At 36.4% G+C, this 26,903-nt stretch overlaps 1 protein-coding gene across 1 annotated transcript in view; it reads left to right on the top strand.

The window, feature by feature from the left end:
* The window catches only part of SCN9A (sodium voltage-gated channel alpha subunit 9), a 172,465-nt gene that overhangs the window by 72,002 nt on the left and 73,560 nt on the right, over positions 1-26,903 (top strand). Inside the window, 12 exon segments of the mRNA XM_034654677.1 lie at positions 360-667; positions 6,188-6,306; positions 6,853-6,942; positions 7,459-7,587; positions 9,026-9,117; positions 10,109-10,318; positions 15,473-15,536; positions 16,740-16,881; positions 19,419-19,625; positions 21,216-21,503; positions 23,476-23,847; positions 26,527-26,656. Coding sequence (XP_034510568.1) covers positions 410-667; positions 6,188-6,306; positions 6,853-6,942; positions 7,459-7,587; positions 9,026-9,117; positions 10,109-10,318; positions 15,473-15,536; positions 16,740-16,881; positions 19,419-19,625; positions 21,216-21,503; positions 23,476-23,847; positions 26,527-26,656 — 2,101 coding nt within the window. The 5' untranslated portion in view covers positions 360-409.

Here is a 26,903-nt window from a genome sequence, read left to right as displayed (position 1 = left end):
TGAACACATTACTTCTTATAGTTGAAATCAAAAATCTGTTTAAAGATGTGCGTGCATGCACACACACATTCTCTCTCTCTCACACACACACACACACACACACACACACACACGAGTGGAGGGGAAGGGGCAGAGGGAGAGTGGGAGAGAGAGGGAATCTCAAGCAGACTCCCTGCTGAGCAAGGAGCCAGAGGCAAGTGCATCTCATGACCATGAGATCATGACCTGAGCTGAAATCAAGAGCCCAGCGCTTAACCAGCTGAGTCACCCAGGCACCCCCAAATCTGTTTATTATTATTTTAAATGTACCATTTCTGGCTCGCAAACAGTTAACACTTTGTTTCCTTTTTCCCACTTAGGCCTCTTATGTAAGGAGCTGAAGGGGAAATAAAATATACAGGATGAAAAGATGGCAACGTTGCCTCCCCCAGGACCTCAGAGTTTTGTCTACTTTACAAAACAGTCTCTCGCCCTCATTGAACAACGTATTGCTGAAGGAAAAACAAAGGAACCCAAAGAAGAAAAGAAAGATGATGATGAAGAAGGCCCAAGGCCAAGCAGTGACTTGGAAGCTGGCAAACAGCTGCCCTTCATCTATGGGGACATCCCCCCAGGCATGGTGTCAGAGCCCCTGGAGGACCTGGACCCCTACTATGCAGACAAAAAAGTGAGTTTATTGTGACTGCAGTAGTGCGGTCTCTGCTTCTTTTGTTCAGAAGGATATTTTAAATTGAGATTAAGTGGAAGTTAGTGGAAGAACCACATCCTGACAAAAATGTTCAGTTAAATATATATGTAGGATATTCAGAATATGTACTTTTAATTTTTCATCAAAACTGTTTTTTTCACTGGCATATTATTTTGATATCCTTAATCTTTCAAAATATTCAATATAATGTTCTGCCTTTTTGGACATGACATAAATGTATACCTGTAGGAATAAAATTACTGTCAATTTGAGAACTAAGACCTGACCTCTGTCCAGAATGCATTTGCATGCAGTGACAGCTGAATCATGGGAATATATAAGATCATTCAACTAGTAATGGTGTTTAGACTTATGCTTCATTTAGGGTATTGAAAAGAGGAGTCCAAGATGGTCAGAGAGACAGGACATAAATCTGAAGATTTTCCATTGTTCAAAACAGAAGGGGAGGGAGTATCTCATAAAATTATTCAGAAAGGTGAGGATAAAGAAAGGCTATTGGAATGAGTGAAGAGAAGGAGCTGGTAACCTCTTGCAAGCAGTTTGTGTTAGAGGATGGAAATTAAAGCAAGACAGTGGTGGAGGGCAAATAAAAAAAGGAAGTGGGTAGCAGTACATTCATGCTGAGAAATTTTAAATTTTTTCCACCAGAAATACGGTCACTTGAGGCACCAAATACATTGAAAACATTTTTCACATAGCGTATAAACAGCACCTTGAAAGTAAAAAAAAATTATTCTCAGGAGAAAAATCCCGAGGGTTGGAATAATGCTGTAGCTAGTTGCAGATGTTAACAGATAAGATACAAGCTCCTGGTCAGTTGTATGTGGTTAGAACAGTGGAGAGACTTGAGGGGCAAAGAGAAGTTGGATTTGAGGAGTCCTGATAATGCTGAAGTAATGCAATAATGTAGTAAATCCAGGCGCCTCCAAGGAAATCCACGTTAACTGATGTCAATAGTTTCCATAGCGAGGGAATTGGAAATTTTCTTCTGAAAGTCAAATGCTGAGAGTAGCAGAGCTGATAAGGTGTTTATTACTTTAGGAAAATGAGAGAAACTTGGAAACGACTGCTATAAAGTTTATTCTCTTGAGAAAATGAGAAGTAAAACATTTCTGACACGGTAGCAGACACAGCCAGATTGGAGTCGAAGTTGACCAGAAGTCTATAAAGGATTCTATCAGCAGTTCCATAACTTGTCCAACATTGCTTTGCCAATATAGTGCCTGTAGACTTAGAAATGCCAAGAAAGGCAGAATAAAGTACGCTTAAAAACATATTTTGGGCGCCTGAATGACTCAGTTGGTTAAGTGTCTGCCTTCAGCTCAGGTCATGATCTAAGGGCCCTGGGATCCACACACCCCCCACCCCGGGGCTGGGCTCCCTGCTCAGTGGGGAGTTCCCTTCCCCTTCCTTCTCCCTCTGTCCCTCCTCTCTGTTTGTGCTCTCCCTCTCTCTCAAATTAAATAAATAAAATCTTTAAAAAATATAATAAAATAAAAACATTTTGATTTGTTTAAAATATAAATAAAAGGGAATATTTCTTTGTCTTTTGCTAAAAAGATTTTATTTATTTATTTGATATAGAGAGCACAAGCAGGGAGAGGAGCAGAGGGAGAAACAGGCTCTCTGCTGAGCAGGGAGCCCAATTCAGGGCTTGATCCCAGGACCCTGGGATCAGGAGCTGAGCCAAAGGCAGACGCCCAACCGACTGAGCCACCCAGACGTCCCCAAAAAGGAATATTTCTTGATAAGACATCTAGTGAGTAAGATAAAATAGAACATATTTTAAATATCTTGAGAAATATAAAATATAAGTTATATTTTGACAATAGAAACACATCTGCCTTAGTGGTAGTTGCCATGAGTAGCAATACCTAATATTTTATTTCACATTAAAACCAGCATCTCAACAGGCGGGCAGCACAACAATAAAAAACAGAATACCTGTGAAGGCCTTGAAGTATTACGCAGCATGCTAATTAATCCGTCAGTATTCTGACACAGAAAGGAAGAATGCTAATATATATTGAGGATCTCTGTGTCAGGCACCGGACTCTTTATATAAATTAGCACACATTTATTATAATGTGAGAAAGGAAATAATACCCTATCTTTTAGATGAGAGAGGGCTTGGGGAAATTAAGACGTGCAAAATGTTATACCCTAGAAGTTGTAGATTTTTAAAATTCAAGTTGGTTCCCCTATTGGGATATTCTATTGGGCAACATCTCTTAGTATAATTTAGTTTCTGTTGTGAATGAAATAATGATGAGTAAATAATGAGACAGGCATAATAAAAAGTACTTTCTCATTTTACTTCTTACTTCATCCTGAGAAACTCCTGGCTCAGCATGGATACCTACTACATTTCCTATTTCCAAAGGGGGCCTGGATGTTATTTAGTCAGCCACCCCTTAAGGACTAAAGGTATCTTTCTGGGATAACCCATGAGTCAGAGATATATACTAATATTGGATTAAAGTGACATGGGAGATAAGGAGAAAATGTTTGCATCTGAATGGACGATTATAGACTTATTAACTAGTGGAATAATGTTAGCTATGTGATAAGGCTAAGTTAATAGAGAACATTTAGGATGGGACTCCAACCCTTCCCCTTGTCCCCAGTTCCTTTCAAATCGTGTTAACACCAGGCACATCAAAAGCCTAACCCACATTAGCATCACTATAGTTGAATCCAACTAGGTCAGACAAAGTAATTTATTTTTCATGGTTCTCTATTCTTGACATGTGAACAAATATGTAAAGGGATAACCAAGTCTTTTTATTTTCTTTTGGCTTGGAGCTTTAGATGATCAAATTTTATGCCTAGCTCCTCAGACATTCTTGATAAAAGTAGTTTTGACTTTTGCTTGCAACTTTAGGGTTAACTTCATGTTGTAAGTTATTCACACTAATTGACAAAAACTTTATTTCTGCTACATTATAATTATTGCTTGGATTAAAATCTTAATGACCCCCCGGGGCGCCTGGGTGGCACAGCGGTTAAGCGTCTGCCTTCGGCTCAGGGCGTGATCCCGGCGTTCTAGGATCGAGCCCCACAATCAGGCTCTTCTGCTGTGAGCCTGCTTCTTCCTCTCCCACTCCCCTTGCTTGTGTTCCCTCTCTCGCTGGCTGTCTCTATCTCTGTCGAATAAATAAATAAAATCTTTAAAAAAAATAAAATAAAATAAAAAAATTAAAAAAATAAAATCTTAATGACCCCAAATTTAACTTGGGCTCAGATTTTAATTTGTATTTGAGTGTAATTATCAATGCTTTGTTAAAACAAAGAACACTTAATTAACGATAGAAGCTAGGGCTTCATTTTTATGTGTGATGAATATATAAGAACTTTTTAATAGTGCTATGCAGTGCTTTTATTATAAGTGAAAATTTATGTCTTTAAGAAAGAATAAATTCCCAGTCACCCTCTGCTATGGGTATTAAGAAGACAGGTACAATGTCTTGTTATCTTCATATCTTCTGTGCTTTATATGTTGCCTATCATTTCAGCAGCTGCTTCCAACATTGACTAAGAATTTACAATGTGCCAGAAACTTAGAGAGCTTTACAGGCAGTAAGTGCTGGCTCTCAGGCTGCTAAAGGGTAGATCTGATATTTAGAATCACATCTGTCCAAACCAAGCATATGCTTTTTAGGCACCATAATTTCTAATTTTATGTTCAACAAATTCTTAAATGAGCAAAATTGAAAGAATTTATTCAGACTTTGACATCTGTGCATCTCATGGTAGGATTTTAGAATTTACTAAAGGGACCTCTACCAATCTCTCAAATTTCATTAGGTTTACTTATTTTTCCTACCTATAATCAACTCCTGGGTGTGTGTAAACCCAGATATTTCTAGAGAAGTTTGTGACTTCAAAAACATTGGGAATTTAAAATTAAAAATAGCAAATGAATTCTTTTTTGTAAAAATTTCAAGTGCAAGGTAACCTGATCTGGCCAAGTCTAGGCAGTAATGTTGTGATTTCATGTTAGCTCAGCTGACCTCTGGTTCAGGAAGTCTCCCTAGTAATTCTGACACACGTGTGACCCTGTCCCCTCCATACTGTCACACTCTTCCATTTGTATTTCTCTGTATTATACTTGTCACATCTTGCCTTGTGTCCGAGATATTGTGTATGCATCACTTTTCTAGGAAGTTTCTTGAATGCAAAGCCCATGCCTCATTTATGTTCAAATGCCTTTTTATCACCTTGTATGCCATAGTTACTCACTACACAATTGCAGAATATAATGGATGAATGAATTTTAAAAAGCACAGTGTATCAAGATTTAAGAAAACAGTGGTTTCTAAGACTAGATTTTGATTTTAAAATGAATTTTAAGTGTAAAGGTGAACTTTATGTTAAATTATGTTTAGGCATAACCAGTATAGTGAAAGTCACCAGGACTATAAGAGAACATCTGAAAATAGTAGATTCTGATTCGTTTTCTTGAGAACACTGCCACATATAATTAAAAAGCAACATATTTGAACTTAGGTGCCCAATTTGGTGAAAAATATTTATTCCAGAAGCCCATTCATAAACTTATATAAAATAAATATTAAACAACAACAAAAGACCAAGTCAGTATCTTCTCAATAGCATAGGTAATTTGCCTACCAATTATAGAAAAATAAGACAAAGATTTGAACTTGGTCTTCCTGGTTTCCCAACAAATTTCTTTGGTTTTGTTAATGTTTTCCTGTTGTTGCTGTTTATTTGTTTGGGTGTTTAAATTTTTAACTAAATACCAAAACCATGGAGAATGTCACTTATTATGCAATGGTTACATAACACATTTCAAGGATATTTGGTTCATTTGTATTATTTTTAAAAATTACTGTGGGTAGGAGCAAGCAAGTCTTTTAATTTGTGCTCTTTTATTTTAGCTGTTATTAGAATTATATCTAGAATAGGAAAATTGAACTGGGTCGTAGGATTCTTTTAACTCTAATATTCCTTAAATTTATGAAAATATGTTTTTGAAAGGACTCATATTTTGGAACACTTCCTATTAATCATGATAATAGCCAAAAAGTATTAAAATTCTCAAGGTGTTATGGCAAAAATCAGAGATAGCTGGTTTCTATTTAGTTTGCTTAAAATGCAGTGAAATGAAAGAAGGAAATTGTGTTCTAAACTAATTCCAGTGGCCACAACGTACTGTTATGGATTTGGGTGTTAAAGGGATATGAAAAAGAGAAGACACTATATTTTGGGAGCTCTAGGCAATCTATGCTTACAAATGGCTCACTTCTTAATTTACTAAGAAGAAATGGATGGAGTTCATTGGCCAACGCGGCCTAAACAGCTGCGTTAATGGCAGTGGTATCACGTTGCTTGAGTCTGATGGCAGTGTTTCTTTAATATGACCCTACCACATCCAGATGCGGTAGACCGCTGATATAAACGTGAGAGGATGAAACATTGGGTTCTCAATTTCACTCTTTTCTTTTTCTTCCACAGACTTTCATAGTATTGAACAAAGGGAAAGCGATCTTCCGTTTCAATGCCACCCCTGCTTTGTACATGCTGTCTCCTTTCAGTCCTCTAAGAAGAATATCTATTAAGATTTTAGTACACTCATATCCTTTTTAAAACGATTACTGGCATTGGTTCTTTAAAATGTAGTTTTGCCGGGCGCTTGGGTGGCTCAGTCAGTTAAGCATCTGCCTTCGGCTCAGGTCATGATCCTGGGGTCCTGGGATCCAGCCCAGCATAGGCCTCCCTGCTCAGTGGGGAGCCTCCTTCTCCCTCTGCCCTCCCCCGCTCATGCTTTCTCTTTCTCAAATAAATAAATAAAATCTTTAAAAAAATAAACAAAATGTGGTTTTTGCTATTTATTCAAATGTAGATTTTAGTCCTTTTTTTATACCTCAAAAGACTCTGGTTTTGGTTTACCAATTTCAATATAATTTGGTGCAAGTCTCTGAGAAAATTGGGAGAATGGCAATTTTAACATTTTAGAATAAATTATATATTACTCCCTTGTTCAAAGAGATTTAAAAAGAGTTATAAACTCATATAGAATTATTTTCTAGGAAAAAGTTGTTAGCATTTTAACAAGTGTCGTTATCAAGTATTCAGAGCTCCCACTGTATTCTTTATCATATTCCTTGATTCTAAGCTACCTTATTCAGCATGCTTATCATGTGTACTATTCTGACCAACTGCATATTTATGACCATGAGTAACCCTCCAGAATGGACCAAGAATGTAGAGTAAGTGGGTATAAGTACATTTTAATATGGTCTTTGTGTTATTTTATTTTTCTCCTTTCCTGCCACAAAGTTACTGCAGCTCTAAATATTGTGGTGTTTATCTGCGGTTGCTTTTCTTTCAATTATTTTTTCTTCCTCTGTGGTATTAACCTGCTACCAGTAGAATAGAATAATCAGATGCTACAGTCTTTTCTAGAAGAATAAATGCGTCAGATGTCCTCCCTTGTACTAGGACATGTGTCTTTTCGATAGGAGTAATGTAGGACTTTTCCAGGCAGTTTTAATACCTATGTTCTCAGTAATTTTGAATATGTCTACGCTCTGTGAGAGTTTCTAATATGGACACTTTAAGATTTTCTGGAAGTATCTTTACTCTAGTTTATTCTAATAGAGTGGATTCATAAACCAACAGCCATACTCCAATAGATGCCTTTCTTCGGTTGATTAGAAAAAATAAAGATTTACATGGTTTGTATTCTCCTCATATTTAATATCCCATTGGATTCTGGTGTCTAGGTACACTTTTACTGGAATATATACTTTTGAGTCACTTGTCAAAATCCTTGCAAGAGGCTTCTGTGTAGGAGAATTCACTTTCCTTCGTGACCCATGGAACTGGCTCGATTTTGTCGTCATTGTTTTTGCGTAAGTACATTCAGTTTTTTGAAATGGCAAACTTAGGAGAATCACAGACAGCACAGTATTCCAGTAAGAACAAGCCCGGGGTCTGACATCCCCTGCATGTAAAGGTTGCATTTAAAGGGTGTTCTGTGAAAGCTAGTCATTGATAGTCAAATATGAGTTTTTGCAAGAGAGCATTTCCCATTCAGAAGTGTATGACATCATTAAGATTGATCAGCTCAGCACTTGAATGGATAGTCTGCACAGTACAAGTAAGGTTCACACTTTTTTCCATGTCTTATTTAAAAACTAATAAAACCTGTAAGAATCACGGAAAAAGCTCAGGCCTTTAATTATAACCTATACTATTCAAGAGTTAATAAGTATATTAAAATATAGAAGTAAGTCTTTTTATAAGGGCTATCACTGCATACTAATCCTAACATCTGTGAATTGTATGTGGATGACATCTGCAGCCACAGTTTATTTTGAAGGGAAAAATATACGTTAAAGTATAATTTAAAATAATTCATTCTGCTGTTCTTTTCCCAAGTATATTTGCCAGAAACATTGCCTTGTTTTTTTTAAATCTCAAGCCTAGATACAATATTTTTCCCTCTATCGTCTTGAATTTTAAAAGTAATGCATGTTCATTGGATGAATTTAGACAATACGGAAGGGTCTTCAGATTTCTAGTTTCCCGTTCCCTCACCCCCCCCCCAATCTCCTTGACCATCAGACTGGCCTCTTTCATGGTCACGTGACTGCTGCAGCTGTACCTGCCACCTGCTGATAAGACAACATTGTGTCAAAGAAGGCTGCCTCTTCTCAGGGGTCTCATTATTTTAATTGAGATATAATTTATATACCATAAAATTAACCCTTTTAAAGTATAAAATTCAGTGGTTTTTTTTTTTTAGTATGTTCACAAAACTGTGCAACCATCACTAATCTCTAATTCCAGAATATTTCCATCATCCCCAAAAGAAGTTACTTCTATTCCCTTTTCCCCCCTAATCCTTGGAAACCATTCATCAGTGTTTTGTATCTATGCATGTGTCTATTCTACGCATTTCATATGAATGGAATCATAGTATGTGGCCTTTTGTGTCTGGTTTCTTTCAGTTAGCATACAGTTTTCAAGGTTTGCTGCTGACATTTTATAGGATATTAAGTATATACATTACCATAATGTTGAGGTCTAATAATTGAAGCATTTGATTGTTTATTTAGGCATTTAAGTGTATGAAACCATTTTAATAATATATTTGTATTCTGTTCACATAAAAGGGGTCAAATCAAATCTAAGCAAATTACACTAGTTGTGAAAGGGAAAAAAATACTTGCAGAATTATCCATTTGAATAAGAATTTTCCAAATATAAGCAATACCTTGAGTAAAGGCACAGGTAAGTATCATAGACTCTATCTAAATTCTGAATAACTCTGATTTAATTCTACAGGTATTTAACAGAATTTGTAAACCTAGGCAATGTTTCAGCTCTTCGAACTTTCAGAGTGTTGAGAGCTTTGAAAACTATTTCTGTAATTCCAGGTAAGGAGTGATTGGTGTGAAGCATTAGGCCACTCATAACTCCAACTATCTGGGAGTTGTTCTTCGTTTGTTTGTGTGTGTGTTGTCACTGTGTTGTGTGTGAACTCCCTATTACAGATATGTGACAGAGTTTGTGGACCTGGGCAATGTCTCAGCGCTGAGAACATTCAGAGTTCTCCGAGCACTGAAAACAATTTCAGTCATTCCAGGTGAGAGTGGGGTTAAACACCGGGGCTGACTTTGATCGTTTGGAGGAAAGACAAGAACGACTTCCTCTTATGCAATTTTAATTAAATATGATTTTTTATGTTTTTCACAATCATTATAAAAAGTCAGCCTCTGAGTTTAATCAACTGCATGGGTTTTAGAGGATGAAGATGGCCGTTTGGCTCACATCTCAACTTGAAATTTTCCCTCCTGTGTAACAGATCATTTTCCGTTTTTTTTAGCCAGGAATGAAAATTTCAATTTGTTTTTATTGCTTTTCATACAATTAGGAAAAGAGATAAAAGAAAAAATATCAGCATGGGGGTATTGCATGTCGTACTGTGTTTTTTAGCTTTCCACAACAAACCATTTCTTAACTGAAAATTAGTTGTCACTCTGTGCTGCCATTCAGCCTCTTTGTTTTAATGTCTTTACAGAGAGATGGTTTGTTTGACAAGCATTTACTAAATTAGCACTTTTAAAAATTATTTTTTCAAGCAAATATGGGTATGGTTTGAGCAACCAAATGATTCATTTTGACCATTTGGTTACTCTTTGGAAATAGTTTACAATTTTTATCGTTTGCTGTAATACAGAGAAACAAAATATACATAAAACAACAAATCTACCCTTTTGAGCTAGTAGGCTTTTTTCAAATGAGGTTATTTAAGGTCATTGATTTGATAGAATGCATGCATTTCTAGGAAAGCTTGTGTTTTGTTTTTATTTCTCATTCAGAGGCTTTATTTCATTAGGAACACTTTTTTTTGCCCCCTGTGTTCAGGCCTGAAGACCATTGTAGGGGCCCTAATCCAGTCGGTGAAGAAGCTCTCTGATGTCATGATCCTGACTGTGTTCTGCCTGAGCGTGTTTGCGCTGATTGGGCTGCAGCTGTTCATGGGCAACCTGAAGCATAAATGTCTGCGGGATCCACTGGAAAATAATGAAACATTAGAAAGCATAATAGATACCCTTGAAGAAGAAGACTATAAAAGTAAGAATGTCCCTGAAGTTGTTAATAGGTTGAAGTAAGACTCTTCTCTTTTAGCAATGAAATGTTGCTTTCCTTTTAATTATTTCAAAATTGCTCAAATATATAGAAAGTTGCAGCAGTGTGCATTTGGGTCCTGTTACATTTTCATAAATCTCCCTTGTTCTAAGCTTTCTAGCAGTTCTGGTATTAAATGACACATGATACAGTTCCATAATTCCCAATTTCTGTAAGATAAAAATGAATAAATTTACTCCAGAAAAATAAATTTGGCTATGACTTAATATTAACCATTACGTTTCATCATAAGACATATTATGTGTTCTATATACTATAGTTTTATTGTATAATTCATACTTAGGTTTATAGGGTAATTTATTCATTTTGTGATAATATAATTATATTTTTACATTTGTATTAGACATATCTATAACATGCATAGTTGTATAAATCCTGGTATAACAATCATATTAATTACCACATATTAAAATGTCTACTACATAGTATTTCTGAAGATTTGTATAAAGCAGAATGGTTTACTCAGCTTATGAGCACTATCCCTATAATCAATGACGAGTTTCACGGCTAAAGGGCTTTCCTCGGTCTAGCCAGTGGCATCCTATCAAAGTTTAATTCATCAGAATTAGTTCTGTGGAAAGCATATCAGTTGATCTGTACACAGTCTCAAAGTCTGCTTAATTCACAAGTATATTTTAGAATATCTTGCAGAAAGCCCAAACTGCATGTTTTCTGAACAGTTGTCCCCTAACACAGTTTCTCTTGCCAGAGCTGTTGATAAATTTGGGTGAGAATGAGATCAAACAAGATTGTGCTTTCCGTCTAGCACCTGCAGTGTGTCTGTATGATGTTGCCCACGTGAACCCATAAACCTTAATAGATACTTAGATCCAGAGTGGGGGCGGGGACGTCAAGAAACCTTCCAAGTGTATATGCCTTTGGCAGAATAAGATCAGGGAGTAAAGTCAGGATTCTCCTTGGTTTATGAAGAGTATACATCATTTTCTTACTTTACTAAATGAGTACTCTCCTACTCACTGGGGAAGATAAAAGCAAATAAAACCTTAAGTAAAAGACTGTAAATAAAGAAAACAGAAAAAAATATATAGAAGCCTAAAATGAGAAAACTGAAGGTTTTCAAGTAAAATATTTAATATATAATTTTTTACTACCAGTGTTTGATGAGGAATTTAGCATATTTCCCTTCCATTTTATTTTTACTTATTTTTCCAGTTTCTGATTTTTATTGATATAATCTTAAATTTTGATTTCAATTTACAAAGAATTTTATTCCTTAATTTATATACCATAAAAGTAATATATCTTATGAGTAATTGTTGACATTTACAATTAATAGTCAGTTTACAATACTTACTTAAATTTAGCTTTTTTTTACTAGCATCACTAGTTCTTTTATTTTGATTACATGTGTGGTTAAGGTTGGGCCAGGTTAATATGATAGACTGAGAGAAATAATTGGAAGTTGTAGAAGTTGTAAATGATGAAAATGAGTGTCTATTGGATTCTAAACTGAACAAGGAAAGAAGTGAACCCAAGAGTTTGTTGATAGATTATGAGAAAGTGGTGAAGTAAATGAATTGGGATTCTTGAAGAGATGAAAAAATTACAATGGTAAAGGCAGCCTAGAGAGAAAGCCTGAGTATGTTCTGAAAGTATTTTCTGGTGCCTACAGCAAAGCCTTTTTTGGAGGTGTTTTTTAAATGTATTATCAAATAAATGAGCCCATTGTCCAACCTCATGTTTCAAAACATACAATTTATAGATTTCTGTTGTCATCAACAAAAGCATTGTCTACTTCGATGCTCATCAAACATCCTTCTTGCTACTACAGGCGAAGGAAAGTGTGCACAGTCGGTAGCTAAATTTCCAGTAGCTATTGTACATTAATATAGTGTTGTTCTGTTGGAATAAAGAAAGTCTCATACTCCTGTTTTCTGGGTGTTTGACATTTAATAAGAAAAGTTCCTGGAAAAACCACAATATTGGTCACACTACTTAAGGGGCTTTTCCTGTCTTTATCTACAGTGCTTTCCTTGTGGGGAGCTCCACAGGATTCAGTCTCCCAGAATGCAGTGCGTCACCTGCAGGCATTCTGCCTGTACCTGATCCCCTGCACTGCTGTTCTCAGAGCTGACTTCTTATTGCCTCTTGGTTGAGGAATAAGCCCTTGACTCCAAAAGCCCAAGTCATACATAGTTGCTAAAAGCTGTCTTTCTGAACTAGCTTGGATAAAACTAATCATGGGCTGTTTAGGTCACCAGTTATGTCTTATTCTGTACCGTTGGCCTTGAAATTAATAAAAAATTTCCTCAGAATCTGCACTCAATTGAATGTCAGTTCCAAATTTTTGTTGTGTGGATTTTGCAATTTTCTATTTCCTTTTATCCCCATATGTCTTCTACCGTGAGGTTGAGGCTTATCTATTACTATCCACAACCTTTGTTATTATACTGAATGACATCTATTTAACAGCTTTATTGAGATAATTCAGATACTATAAAATCCTCCCTTTTAAAAAGTATACAATTCAGTGTTTTATAGTATATTCACAATATATTCACATTGTGCAAGTCTCACTAATTTTAGAATAGTTTAATCTCCCCTGACAACCACTAATCTACTTTCTGTCTCTATGGGTTTACCTATTCTGAACATTTTATATAAATGAAATCATACAATATGTGGTCCCTGGTATCTGACTTCTTTCACTCAGCATGCTTTCAAGGTTTATGCATGCAGCAGTAATTCATTTCTTTTTAATTGCTACATAATATTCCATTGTATGTACGTACTACATTTTGTTTATTCATTCATTAATTGATGAACATCTGAGTTGTTTCCACTTTTGGGATGTTGTGAATAATACTATGATGGACATTCATGTGTAAGTTTTACTGTGAACGTATTTATGAAATAAATAAATTTATTTCTCTTTGCATTACGTTTTCCCTTTACATGTTAACCTTAATACTCTTGAGGCTAATTATTCTAATAATTTAATGTCTGCTTGTTTAGGGATTGTTTTAAAGTGTTCTATTAGACCAGAGTGAGCTACTGCCGTTGCTTTACCTTTCATCATTCTTGTACTGACTTGAGTCTGTTCACCTGCCGTGTGCTAGTATGGGCAGCTCTAGAGCCCATTCTTACAAAGCAGCTCTTCAATGGTTGGTAAACGTGAGCCAGAGGTACTTTAAAGGATAATTCTAAAGTAAGCCTTGCATAACAAAAATATCTTGGAAGGTTACGTACCAAAAATTGCATCTACATCTCCTCCATTCTCATTCTGTCATGCCCGCCCTACCTCAGGCACAGGAGTTTTTCCAAAAAGTTGTTCATGTGCATTCTCACCTAAATTTTCACCTCAAACTAAGAGGCTTTACTGTTTTATTTGTGTCATCTAAGATTTGTACACAAAATGATGTGTAAATCAGTCAGTTAATCTTATCTGGAATTGTTTAATAGTTTAAGCATGACAGCTGCTGCTCTCTGAGCAGCTCTGTACAATGTGTGGATCACTGAATTAGGTGCTTTACATGCATTATCCTATTCAACATCTCTACAAAGCAGGCATTTTAAGCACGTTTTACAGTTGCAGTGGCAGTGGCTAACCATTAAAGTTAGTAAGTGGTAAGTGGTAAGATCTTCAAGTGGTAAGATCATTCACCTACATAGGAAGGGGAAGTAACATTCAAATCCAAGTATATCTGACTTCAAAGTCTTTCTTCCACTATCACTCCAAAGGCCTTCTAATAATTACATCTTTATTTCTTTGATTTGAGCCAAATAGGAAGATGGACCCTTATTAAAAAGCATGGATATTTGTTAGTTCTTCATACATTTAGTATGCATGGTTGGATCAGCTCCCTGTCTTAACAATAAGCCTTGGTAGTGCACGGAGGAAGAGATTATGAGATCCCTTGCGCCTGAAAACGGACACAGAGGGTACCATGATGAGGAAATGTGCATTTAGCTCACTGCCATATCCTCAATGTTTGAAACTTCCTAAGTCCTACGTAAATAGTGGTTTTGAATAAATGAGAGAATTTCAGAAGACAGGTTGTGTCCATTTATAGTATACCTTGCTGGCTCCACCTTTTCTAGAAGACTTTGGGGCTCAGTTAGGGGCTCCCTTCTTTCTCTTTTCTCCTCTTCCCTTTCTGAGCTATACTTTCTCTTTGGGTTAACTCAAGTCCCATAGCTTTGAAAACTATCTACTTGATGATCATATTCCTGTGTCCTCTCTACCTCCACTCTGACTCCAGCAGCAAATCCTCTGCACTCTGTTTTCATCCCCTTCTCTCCAGGGACACAGCTACTCTCTGAGTTTTAGCCATGTCGCCTCTCACTGTAGTCACTTAAGTCATATCCCTGCTTTCACATTTGCTCTCTTATAGTCCATAGTCCACAAAACAACCAGAGTGACATTTTAAAATGCTGATTATCTCCCATTTCTACCTCCCACTTCTGTTACTTGTAACCCTACTTAAAATCCAAACCTCCTTCGTAACATACAAAGCCTTACATCATCTGACCCCTGCTCACCTTTGCCCCCATAGTCCTCTCCACTCACTGCACTATAGCCAGGTTGCCTATCTTGCTGTTTCTGCCATATACCAACTTCACTTTTGCCTCAGGGCCTTTGCTCCTGCTCTTCACCCTGCCAAAATATCTCTTCACCAGGGTCTTTGGATGGCTGGCTTCTCTGTAGCATTTAGGCCCCAGTTCAAATCTCATATCTCAAGAAAGGCCTTCCCTGACCGCATTTTATCACATTGTCTTATTTTCTTTAGGACATTTATCACAATCTGAAAATATCTTGTTTATTTGTTTATTTATTTATTTGTCCTTCTCTGTCCCCAATTTCTACCCTTACCTATACATAAAGAAAGATCCATAAAACTAATGATCTTGTTTATCATGCTTTTATTATTATACTCACTGCCTGGCCTATAACAGGTTATCAATAAGTAATTGAGGGACAATATATGAGAATATAATAAATAAGTGAACGCACATTGCCTGAGACTGGGTCTGAATGTGTGTGAATATGTCTGTACTAATTAACCTATTTTCTGTGTCACTCTCTAATGTTATATTGTTGAATTTCTTCCTAAACAGAATATTTTTATTACTTGGAGGGATCTAAGGATGCTCTCCTTTGTGGTTTGAGCACAGATTCAGGGTAAGTAATATTTATTTTTAATCAAAAGTCTACAAAAAAAGGAAAAGCATATCCAATCAGTTTTTTTTTTAATCAGAACCTTTGATTTTACATTGTTTTCCTATATTTCATGGCATTATTCTGTCCCACAGTGAGCCCAAACTTTAAAACATTTCTGGTTAATGCATACTTCTGAAAGCAAAACTTGGAGGTAGGGCTTGAAGTGAAACAAGACACAAGTCATATAAATCTTAAGAAAGTAGAAATGTTACTTCTGGAAAACCCTAACAAAAGTTGGCTGGATAGTTTCAAGTCTTTCTTCTTTCTGGAAAGAAGAGTGACAGAATCAATGTTCTGTTCCCAAATTCTACTCTTTTTCCAATCAAGAATGACTCATAGATGACTGAATGCAGTGACATTTTGGCTAGTCCAAACAAAAGGAAACCATGGACTTGGGTAAAGATATTTTAAGAATCTCCTATCTATGTGAAATACCCATCTTGCAGTTTCCCCTGTTGCAAACTTCATTTCTGCTGCAGAGCCTTTGTTCTTGTTCTCCCCCTGACCAGATATTTCTTCACCAGATTCTGTGTATACTGGGAACATTAAACAAATAAATAAATAAACAGAACACTGTTCGGTGGCATCATGGATAGCAATCCACCAATTTTAGAAAAATATCATAAAGCTACAAATCTTTATGAACTTACACAATTGCTCTGTTTAGGCAATTTTTTGTTCTAATTTACTCCAAGAATAATTTGGGGGAACCCAGTTTTGGTGGAGGCCTATTTATCAATATTTATGGTGCAAGAACTATTATTTGGCATCTGGTGGAAGTTTCCAAGTTTTAATGATGATGCTAATAGCAGGTACCATTTATTAAATGCTTTGGATATATAGGAGCCAGGCTAGGTAATTGGCATATATTATCTTTTTTAAACTTAACGACGATCTTCACTTTTTGAGGTAGGTGTTATCCTCTTCGCACAGAAAGAGTGAACTGTGCCTTGGAGAATTTCAGTAATTTGACAAAGTCACCAGCTAGTAAATCATAGGGATGGGATTCAAACCCAGTTCTTCCTGCTTCGAAATAATGTGTTCTTAATCATTATTCGATATTGTCCCCCCAGAAAAGGAACCTAGAATATCTAACTGTTCTGTAGTATTCTTTAATTTGCATCCTGGAAACATTCTAACTTGGATGTTCTTTTTCATATGTAGTCAGTGTCCGGAAGGGTACAGGTGCGTGAAAGCTGGCAGAAACCCTGATTATGGCTACACGAGCTTTGACACTTTCAGTTGGGCCTTCTTGGCCTTGTTTCGGCTAATGACCCAGGATTACTGGGAAAACCTTTACCAACAGGTGAGTGCCAAGAGAAATATTCATTGTATTTTTGAATGCATAAAAAGCTGTTGGATGTTCCTTGCCAGACTTTATGTGAGATATTTTATTCAATTTAGAAAGGACAAAACACTATTATTTTATCACTAAAATTAGACATGTTTTACTTCCAGCACTATTAGAGTGCATAATTCTTAAAATCATAAATTGTTGTCTTATCCTTTCTTGGCTTATTTGATCTCTAGTTCCCTTTCCCCCTTTCTGAATATTACATCCCATGGGGTGCTAAGTGAATAGAGGAAATACACTGTCACGGGCTCTTATAGCTCTCCTGTCCACACTCGTTTCTGCACATGCTGCCCTGCTTGGATGCCCGAAAAAACAGGCTCTCCTAGGTTTATCATACTTTAGTTTTTGAATTCCCATGTACAATTGTTAATGAATTAAATTGTATCCCCTCCCATCCATGTGGTAAAGTCCTTACTCTCTGTGCCTTAGAATGGCTATTTTTGGAGTTAGGAATTTAAAGAGGTAACTAAATTGAAATGAGGCATTTGGGTGGGTCCTACTCCAATCTAACTAGTGTCCCTACAAGAAAAGGAGATTAGGGCCTGAGAGACACAAGCAGTGTGCCCACACACAGAGAAAAGACCGCGTGAGGACTCAGTGAGAAGGCAGCCATCTGCCAGCCAAGGAGAGAAACCTCAGGAGAAATCCAACACTCCAACACTTTTTTTTTTTTTAAGATTTTATTTATTTATTTGACAGAGATAGAGACAGCCAGCGAGAGAGGGAACACAAGCAGGGGGAGTGGGAGAGGAAGAAGCAGGCTCATAGCGGAGGAGCCTGATGTGGGGCTTGATCCCATAAACGCCGGGATCACGCCCTGAACCGAAGACAGACGCTTAACCGCTGCGCCACCCAGGCGCCCCACGCCAACACTTTGATATTCCAAATATCAAAATGTTGTGAGCAAATAACATTTCTGTAGTGTAAGCTGCCCAGTTTGTGGTATTTTCTTATGGCAGCCCTAGAAAACTAATATAAGAATTGAAGACTCAATTCTCTGAATATTCCTGTCCCAACTCAATTGCTCCTCCCCCTAGACCTCCATGCCCTTTGAATATTCCTCAGTCTATCCATCACTTGTGCTGTAATTGTTAATTCACATGTAATTGTTAATTCACATGTTAATTCACATGTAATTGTTAATTCTCCTCCAGCTCAGACGTGATCCTTTTGGGCCTGTGGGCTGCAGCTTTTCACTTAACGTATTCTCAGCGCCCAACCCCAAGAGGAAGGAGATGAAAATGGTTATTCTGTATTATAAATAAAAATGAATCACTTCTCTCAGGATTGCCAGATTCTTCTTTTGGCCTGTTTTATGTTTACTTAATTTCTGATAATATTATAAATGAATATAGAAATTCTCTAAATATATACTTCAGAGGAAAAAGGAATACAGACAACTTTAAGCATATACAAAGATACTCAGTTTTACTCAAAATTAAGGACATGCAAATTAAAACTAGAGTGACATCTAATTTCATACTGGTTAGAATGATGGAGATCAAAAGAGAGACGCTGTCTGGCTGAGATGTGGAGAGGCAGACTTTCTCACACATTGCTGGGAACCACTGCAGAGTGTAACACAGGACTCCTGTGAAAATTAAAAAGAATATATCCATTAACTTAACAATCCCACTACTAAAAATTTATCACAGAAAAGAGATTGTAACAACAATAACTGATAGAAAAGGTGAATGAGGAGGCATCAGAGATAGAAGAGAGATATTTTTCATGTAATAGTTTTTTATACCATTTGAATTTTTTTTTTACCATATACTGCATTCAAAACTTTTTTTTTTAAGATTTTATTTATTTATTTGACAGAGATAGAGACAGCCAGCGAGAGAGGGAACACAAGCAGGGGTGTGGGAGAGGAAGAAGCAGGCTCATAGAGGAAGAGCCTGATGTGGGGCTTGATCCCACAATGCCGGGATCATGCCCTGAGCTGAAGGCAAACGCTTAACCGCTGTGCCACCCAGGTGCCCCTGCATTCAAAACTTTTTAATACATGTTAATGAGGAGTAAATATAAGAGTAGATGAGCAGATAAGATCATTCAGTAAAGCTATCTACTTTGTGTGAACATAATTACATCATCATTAATACTTCCTGGTAAAGATAGAATTTTATCAGTAAAAGGGACTGTAGATATTATTTGGTCCTCTAGTTTGAAAATGAGCAGAGCAGCTAGTTTTTGAGTAATTTTCAGACTATGGATAAAAAAAAAAGCAGGATTATTCATCTTAAAAATAGTAAAGAATCATACCTAATTTTAACATAAGTTTAATAGATTGCTACAGCTTTTGTACTGAAAAAGTGTGTTTTAATGCTGATTGCTTTCCTTAGAGATATAATTTTATTCTTTATATTTTTTATAACATGGGATTATATCGAAACTCCCCACCTTCTCCATGCCTAATATGCTATTCAAGTTGAAATAATTTACCAAAGATTTGTGTTACTGAAATAATGATTTCCGTTTTTCCCTAGACATTGCGTGCTGCTGGAAAAACCTACATGATCTTCTTTGTTGTGGTGATTTTTTTGGGCTCCTTTTATCTAATAAACTTGATCCTTGCTGTGGTTGCCATGGCCTATGAAGAACAGAACCAGGCAAACATCGAAGAAGCGAAGCAAAAGGAGTTAGAATTTCAACAGATGTTAGATCGTCTTAAAAAAGAGCAAGAAGAAGCTGAGGTATTATTACTTGGTTTAAAATTCTTCCTAGAAGTTGAAGCCCAAAGGGGAATAGCAGAGGCTCTGTGGCCTTCCCCAGGGAGATTTCCCTTACTGGATTTTTAAATATAAACAAAATTTTCATTCTGGTGTGGTCAAAGGAACCAATTCTGGATTGAATTAAAATCAGCATTTATCCCCTTGTACCTTTCCCCATAATCAGCTCACTGCAGCACACAGAATGTTCTAAGCCATTCCTCCTAAACCTGTTATCCATGATGCCTCAGTATGTATAGCATTAGGCAAAATCCCAAAACAGATATGGTGTGTTTCACCAGAGTAACCATTGCATACAAAATTTAGGGAAAATTATTTAAATAAACATTTAATAATAAACATGGAATATAATAATAAACAGATACTCTATGGGGTAGAAAGCAAAGTGTGCATCAGTTTTTGTTAACGCAGCAGGAACTTTTAAGATAAAAAACATGAGAGGTTAAGAAAATCTACATTTGTGGTTGTGGCCGCTTTAGGCTAAGGCACAAATTCTTGAGGATTCTTCCTTACTCCCCTTTCCAGAGGGGCACTTCAGTGGAAAAGTTTGAGAAGTTTTATACTAAGAGAACACAAATTTAAATATTCTGCAAGAGTTTAAAATTTATTTGATGGTTCAACCTAGTTAAATATCTTCAAAGTATTTAACATATTAGGGGGAAAGTAGTAATGTGTAATGCTGAGAGCTTTAATGCAGAAAGGTGTTCAGTGCAGTATTTCATAATATTAAAAATCAGAAACCATTTAAATTTTTTAAAATTAAAAAATGGTAAATAGAATTATATTTTTGTGTCTCAGAGTATTATTCAACCATAAAATTATGTGTTTTAATAATGTTATAACAGTGAAATGTGTTAAGTAGTAGGATACAAAATTGAGTATAATATGCAAACAATTAAAAAATTATATATAAAGATCAGAAGAAATATAAACACCAATTATTTCCAGGATGTAAGGCTGTGAGTGATTTTTATTTTTTATTCACAATGTCCTTATTTTCCAAATTTTTACAAAGATTTTTTTAATAATAAAAACTTTTTTTTTTAAATAAAGGGTTAACACTAGATCATCCCAGGAATTTTCTGGGAGACCTTTAGAAGTCTCTCATTTTCTGGAGTTGTACTTTATAATAATTCATTTTCATTTTCAGACAATTCAGTCTTCATTAAACTAAGTGTCTGACTCTATTGATAATATTGAGTTAACTACCTGAACAAGATGTACACATTTTCTTATTGTATGGTTTATGTGAGTTTTATGTTCCAAAATTACCTAGTAATATACTATTTTAAATTGTTTTACTATAAATATAGTAACAGTGTATAATAACTTAATTCCAAAGTAAAATGGGGCTTTATTACAATGTAAGAGAAACAATAAATAGCTGCTCTGTAACTCTCTGGTCATAGTGCAAAGAAAATGGCATCACTTCATGTACAAGGGACACGATTATATGCATAGTGTAATTACAGTCATGGCAGAGAGGTGCCCTATCACAGGGTTCCCCAGACTTTGGAAATGACTTGCTATATGTGTGGCCTCTTGGTCCAACAGGCAATTGCAATTGCAGCAGCTGAATACACAAGTATTGGGAGAAGCAGAATGATGGGCTTCTCGGAGAGTTCCTCTGAAACATCAAAACTGAGCTCTAAAAGTGCTAAAGAAAGAAGAAACAGAAGAAAGAAAAGGAATCAAAAGAAGCTTTCCAGTGGGGAAGAAAAGGGAGACAATGAGAAGTTGTCCAAATCGGAGTCAGAGGAGAGTATCAGGAGACAAAGTTTCCACCTTGGTGTTGAAGGTCATAGACGGGCACGTGAAAAGAGACTGTCTACCCCTAATCAGGTACCCTTGCGCCTATCGAATGCATATCATCACCAGGGGTAGGATTATAGAGCAAAATGTTTTATTTTGAAGTACAAGATCTCAGGAGAGGAGAGTGAATAATTGCATCGGTATGTTTTTAGGTAAAAACGTATTGATTGTTGGACATTTATGGAAAGAACGTAGATGTCCATAGTTTTCCATTGAAGTTTGACCATTTTTGAAGGACCTTATAGTTTCAGCCTTGTCATATGATCTTCTCTGATAAACAAATTTTCAAAACAAAGTATTCATGAGAACTTTTATGGAAATATAAAAATTATTTACACTATATATTTTACATTTTTATCTAGTCTGTATTTCATAGTGCCTCATCAGTTAAAAACTAATCTTAGGTTAGTTTCCCCACTTTTCTTCACCACTATGAGAAACGGTACCACCTAAATATCAGTCACCTAAGCTGGAAAAGTTTGGAGACACCTTGACAGCCTCCACCCCCAATGGCTTCTGCTACTAACATCTAGTCATACAGTCTCTTATTTCTGTTTGTGTGAAACTTCTCTACTCTTTTTTCCTCTTTCCATGGAAACCTCCATATCTCAAGTTTCCCTTCCTACAGACCTCCAAGAAGAACAATTGCTTCTCTTCTCCTTAACATTTCCCTTTGTTCTATCACATGACCTTCCCAAATCATTATTCTAAAACAAGACTGTCCCTTGGCTCAACTTTAAGAAACAAGATGAAACCCCCCCAAACCTGACTGTGTTGAACAACCACTGGCTACAGACCAAGACCCACATTATGGAATGGCTTCAGCCTCATTTACCCCCTTTCTCTATCTTCACGTACCCTCAGTCCACCATGATCTTTCACTCTTACCTACATTCCCTGTACCTTTATTACTTAGTACATGTGGTGTTCCCTAAGTGGGATGATTTTCTTCTTTGTTTTTCTCCTGGTGTAGTAGCACCCGTCCTTCATTCACTAGTTCAGATGCCACTCACCCCACACATTTGCCTCTGCCCTCTCCACTTCTCCAATCTGCTCTTTGATGCCCCCCTCAGAATTATTATCCTTCTCATTTATGTCTACATTTAAAATTTCTACTACTTAAGTGTGTAAGACACTGCCAGATAGACGCAGAAATAAAAGATAGAATACCTGCCTTCAAAGTTTTATAATTTATTTGGGGATACTGAACTTGAATACATGTGATATCAATAAAAGGAAATAGGACAAGAGCAATCCAATCTAGTTTTAAGGCAGAGACTTTGTTGTACTCACTTTCCATTATTCAGAGTGCCTGCCACTTTGTCCTTTACATAGGAAACACTAACGTGTATTGAATTAGATAGTTCCAAAGAATAAACATTCAGTTTGGCTTATGGGCACTGTTTATCCTGGCCATGAGTCAAATAAAGGTGACTTTCCCCCCTCTTTGGTGTTCAGCAATCTCTCTTTCAAGTTCTAGTGTTTTATGACTTTGTAAAGTCACTGACATTAAAAGGTCTTTCTCAACATACCTTGGCTGAGCTTCCAGTATGTCAAGTGGAGTTGCAAGCAATGGAAGGCAAAGAAGCATACAGCATGGTCTTTGGCCTCAAAAAAGTTTCAATTACTTATGGAACTTAGGGATTGATATATGAAAACCTAAATAGCAGGTATTAATACCAAATGTTTTTTAAAAGTGATATGTCCTTTGTAGCAAGATGAATGGAATAAAAACAATGGAGAAGTCACACTAGGCCAGGGTAGGAAAGACCTGTGAGGCAGTATATAATTTACCTGGTCCTGAAAGGATGGATTCATCCAGTCTTTTCATTGCTTATTTGGAAGAATTTGTCTTGCTGCCCAATTCCTTTGTTTTTAGATATGTTTCTTTTAAGCCAGGACTGAGCCACCTGGCCTCAGTTCAGTGATGTCCGTGGCAGTTCTGTGCGCTTCTGTTCTTAGGTCTTCAGCAGATAAATGTCATCTTCTCTCTTTCTTGCAGTCACCGCTCAGCATTCGAGGCTCCTTGTTTTCTGGAAGGCACAGCAGCAGAACAAGTCTTTTTAGTTTCAAAGGTCGAGGGAAAGATCTTGGATCTGAGACTGAATTTGCCGATGATGAGCACAGCATTTTTGGAGACACTGAAAGCAGGAGGGGCTCGCTGTTTGTGCCCCACAGACCTCGGGAGCGGCGCAGCAGTAACATCAGCCAAGCCAGTAGGTCCCCCCCGGTGCTGCCAGTGAATGGGAAGATGCACAGTGCCGTGGACTGCAATGGTGTGGTCTCCCTGGTTGATGGACCCTCAGCCCTCATGCTCCCCAATGGACAGCTTCTGCCAGAGGTGATAATAGATAAGGCAACTTCTGATGACAGCGTAAGGACGTTTTAAATAGCTCAGGCATGGCTCAGCCCTTATTCTTGCATCAGTCAGTCTCTGCTAGAGGGGCATTCTCTGGTCCTGTGAATGGCTCTGCATTTTGCAATACCTTTACTGTAGAAATACACCTTCATGTAATTCTCATACCATATGCTGTAGACATCTAATGCAAAGATATTGAGAACTCCATTTTTTTTAAAAAAGGAACTTATCTATTAAAATTATATTTGAATATTATAAACCATCCCTTTAGAAAACAATGTATAAAAGATATATACATATATAGCAGCACAGGAAATGCATTGCTAATGCTGATCTTATTAGTTGACGATAGGTCCCCTTTCTGTAGGGACATTTGGATGAGTTGCCACCTCCTGCTATCCTTTTCAAGATACTGTTTATTCCTTGTGCAAGGAATCTTGAGTTTTAAAAATAGTAATAATAATAGCAAATGTGTGTTTAAAATTTACAACAACAATATATTATTATCCCTGTTTTACAAAGGGGGACACCAAGGCTCAGAGAAGTAAAGGAGCCTGTTCAAGTTCACGCAGCTAATAGAGAATAGTCCTGAAGTTTGAACAGAGGCCCTCTGTTTCAGAGCTTGTGCTCTTACCCCACCACACTTCTGCTCTCTCTCCCGTGTGTAGTAGGCTTCTTAACCTGGAAATAATTTAAAATTGTTATGCTTTTTCCCCATATAAAAATGAAAATTACTGTTTTCATTGAAAAAAAATAAAACCCTTTTTTGTCTGGAGTCTATGAATAAAAATATAATATCCAAATTACATACCTTAATACAAACATATATGCATAAAAGCAAAAACAAAACAACCAGTCCAAAGCAACAATTTCAAGAGTTTAGGAGTAACTGAGTGGTTAGAAAAAGAGTCTGATTAGGCTTAAAAGAGATCTTTCTGGTTCCTAGAGTTTCTAGGTTACCTCTTTAGACCACTCACGACCGAAATATCAGCAGTGGTTTTGACTAACCTAACAACCTTTGAACTCATGTTACTTATTAATATATTCATGTTTTCAGACAATATAGTATTTTTAGTGAGAATAAAGTTCCATCAAAGTCATGGCCACAAACATTTCAGTTGGAATGAATGCATGTGCTTTTAGTAATGTGTGACCTCTCTGCTTGCATGATACAGCTTCTGCCAAGATATTTTTCCTTATCAAGTGAGCATGTTAAATTTCTATGGAATCAGATCTTTGCTGTGTTTTTCTTTTCAATGATGTATTGCCTGTGAAATATATAATTTTATCAAATTCAGATATTATTTCATATCTTTAAATGAAATGTTTTCATTTAAGACTTTACTTTTACCATAACAAAATCAGTATTACCATAAATCCTGAAACAGACTACAAAACTAGAGGAGTTGATAGGTACTCTAAGATTCAACAGAGATGCAATAAACTTAACAGTGTGGCAAAATATACAGTTCAGATGAAAAATTGCATGACAAATATAACCTTGACAACTAAAACATGTCTACATGAAAAAGAATTCATTATTCCTGCTTGACTTGGAGAAAAATTGCCCTTTCTGGAAAGTCAGTAAACTAGAGATTGTATCGAATAAATCTCTGTAAAAAGCCACCTGCAGATATATGTGCGTGTACGTCTGTGCACATACACACATAGACAGACACACATGCATATATTTATGCCCATGTGTCCACGTTTTGGTATACACACATATATAACTATATCGAAACAACTATACAACTTCAAAGCTCTAGAGCTATACTTATATGTTTGTCAAGTGGTGTGTGTGTATATTTACACATACATGAATACCCCACATACCACAGCTAAGCAGATAGATAGGTGATACATATAGAGTTGTATAGTTGTTCGTGTGTATATGTATGTGTGAGTGGTGTGTGTGTGTGTATAATTGGCCTGCACTGAACGAGCATAGTGTTTTAACTTTGAATTAGTTGCCAAGTTTTAAAAACAAGACATTTTCACATAAAAATGCGTGTACCTGGTAAGACCGAGCTCATAGTCCTGCATGGCAGCAATCCTTTAGAACGGAACAGTGGTCACCTCTTTTAGATGGAGCTTACATTCTCCATTTTGCTACAGTTCCCATCAGTCTCCACTGTCCTTTTCAAACTGAGTCATTTATCATCGTATACTCAGAACAGTTCACGAGGCAACCATTACAGTCACCGACATTAATGCTGTTACCTCAACAAAGAATAATTACAGAAATTTATCAGAGAATACCAAGGTTCTGCCCCTTTAACACACATCACCGCAAGACACATCTAGCTGTTTTCATGTAGGACTCTTACATGGTAAAACTATCTGAATAAATTCAAGACCCAGAAAGATAGATGATGAAAGTGATTATAACAATAAAAGCAACTTGTTTTATTTTTTTATTTTCCTAAGCATTAATTCTTTTAATTTTCAAAGCAAGAACATGGGGCAAGTACTATGATTACCCCATTTTACCAATGATGGAACTGAGGCAGGAGTTAAGTAAGTCTCCAATGATACATACCTAGTAAGTAGCAGAGCTATGATTCCAACCCAGCAACCTAGTCTCTACTTTTATTTAATCACTACAGCTACCTAAGCAAGATTTTATTCTACACCTATAGTTTATTAGAATTCTATTCTTAGAACTTCAAGTAATAATCTTTTTTCTTTCAGGGTACAGCCAATCAAATACACAAGAAAAGACGTTCCAGTTCTTACCTTCTTTCTGAAGATATGTTGAATGATCCGAATCTAAGACAAAGAGCAATGAGTAGAGTAAGCATATTAACAAATACTGTAGAAGGTATGTAATAATACCCTCTTAACCATAGAGATTTTTAAACAGAATTTAGATAAATCCTGGTCAGCCTTAAATAGGTATATAAAGTTCTTAGGAAGAATTCAAAGAATAAAAAATGGTTATAAATAATAGGAGAGATAACCAGTGGATAGTAATGGAATGGACTTTATGTGCTCAAAATATTGATAAAGTTTTTTGTGATTAAAGACATTGGGTGATAGGACATTTCAAAGACAAATAGCTTAATGGT

This window comes from Ailuropoda melanoleuca, chromosome 2, assembly GCF_002007445.2.
Source record: "Ailuropoda melanoleuca isolate Jingjing chromosome 2, ASM200744v2, whole genome shotgun sequence".
Lineage (NCBI taxonomy): Eukaryota > Metazoa > Chordata > Mammalia > Carnivora > Ursidae > Ailuropoda > Ailuropoda melanoleuca.
This window is presented reverse-complemented; position numbering and strand designations above follow the sequence as displayed.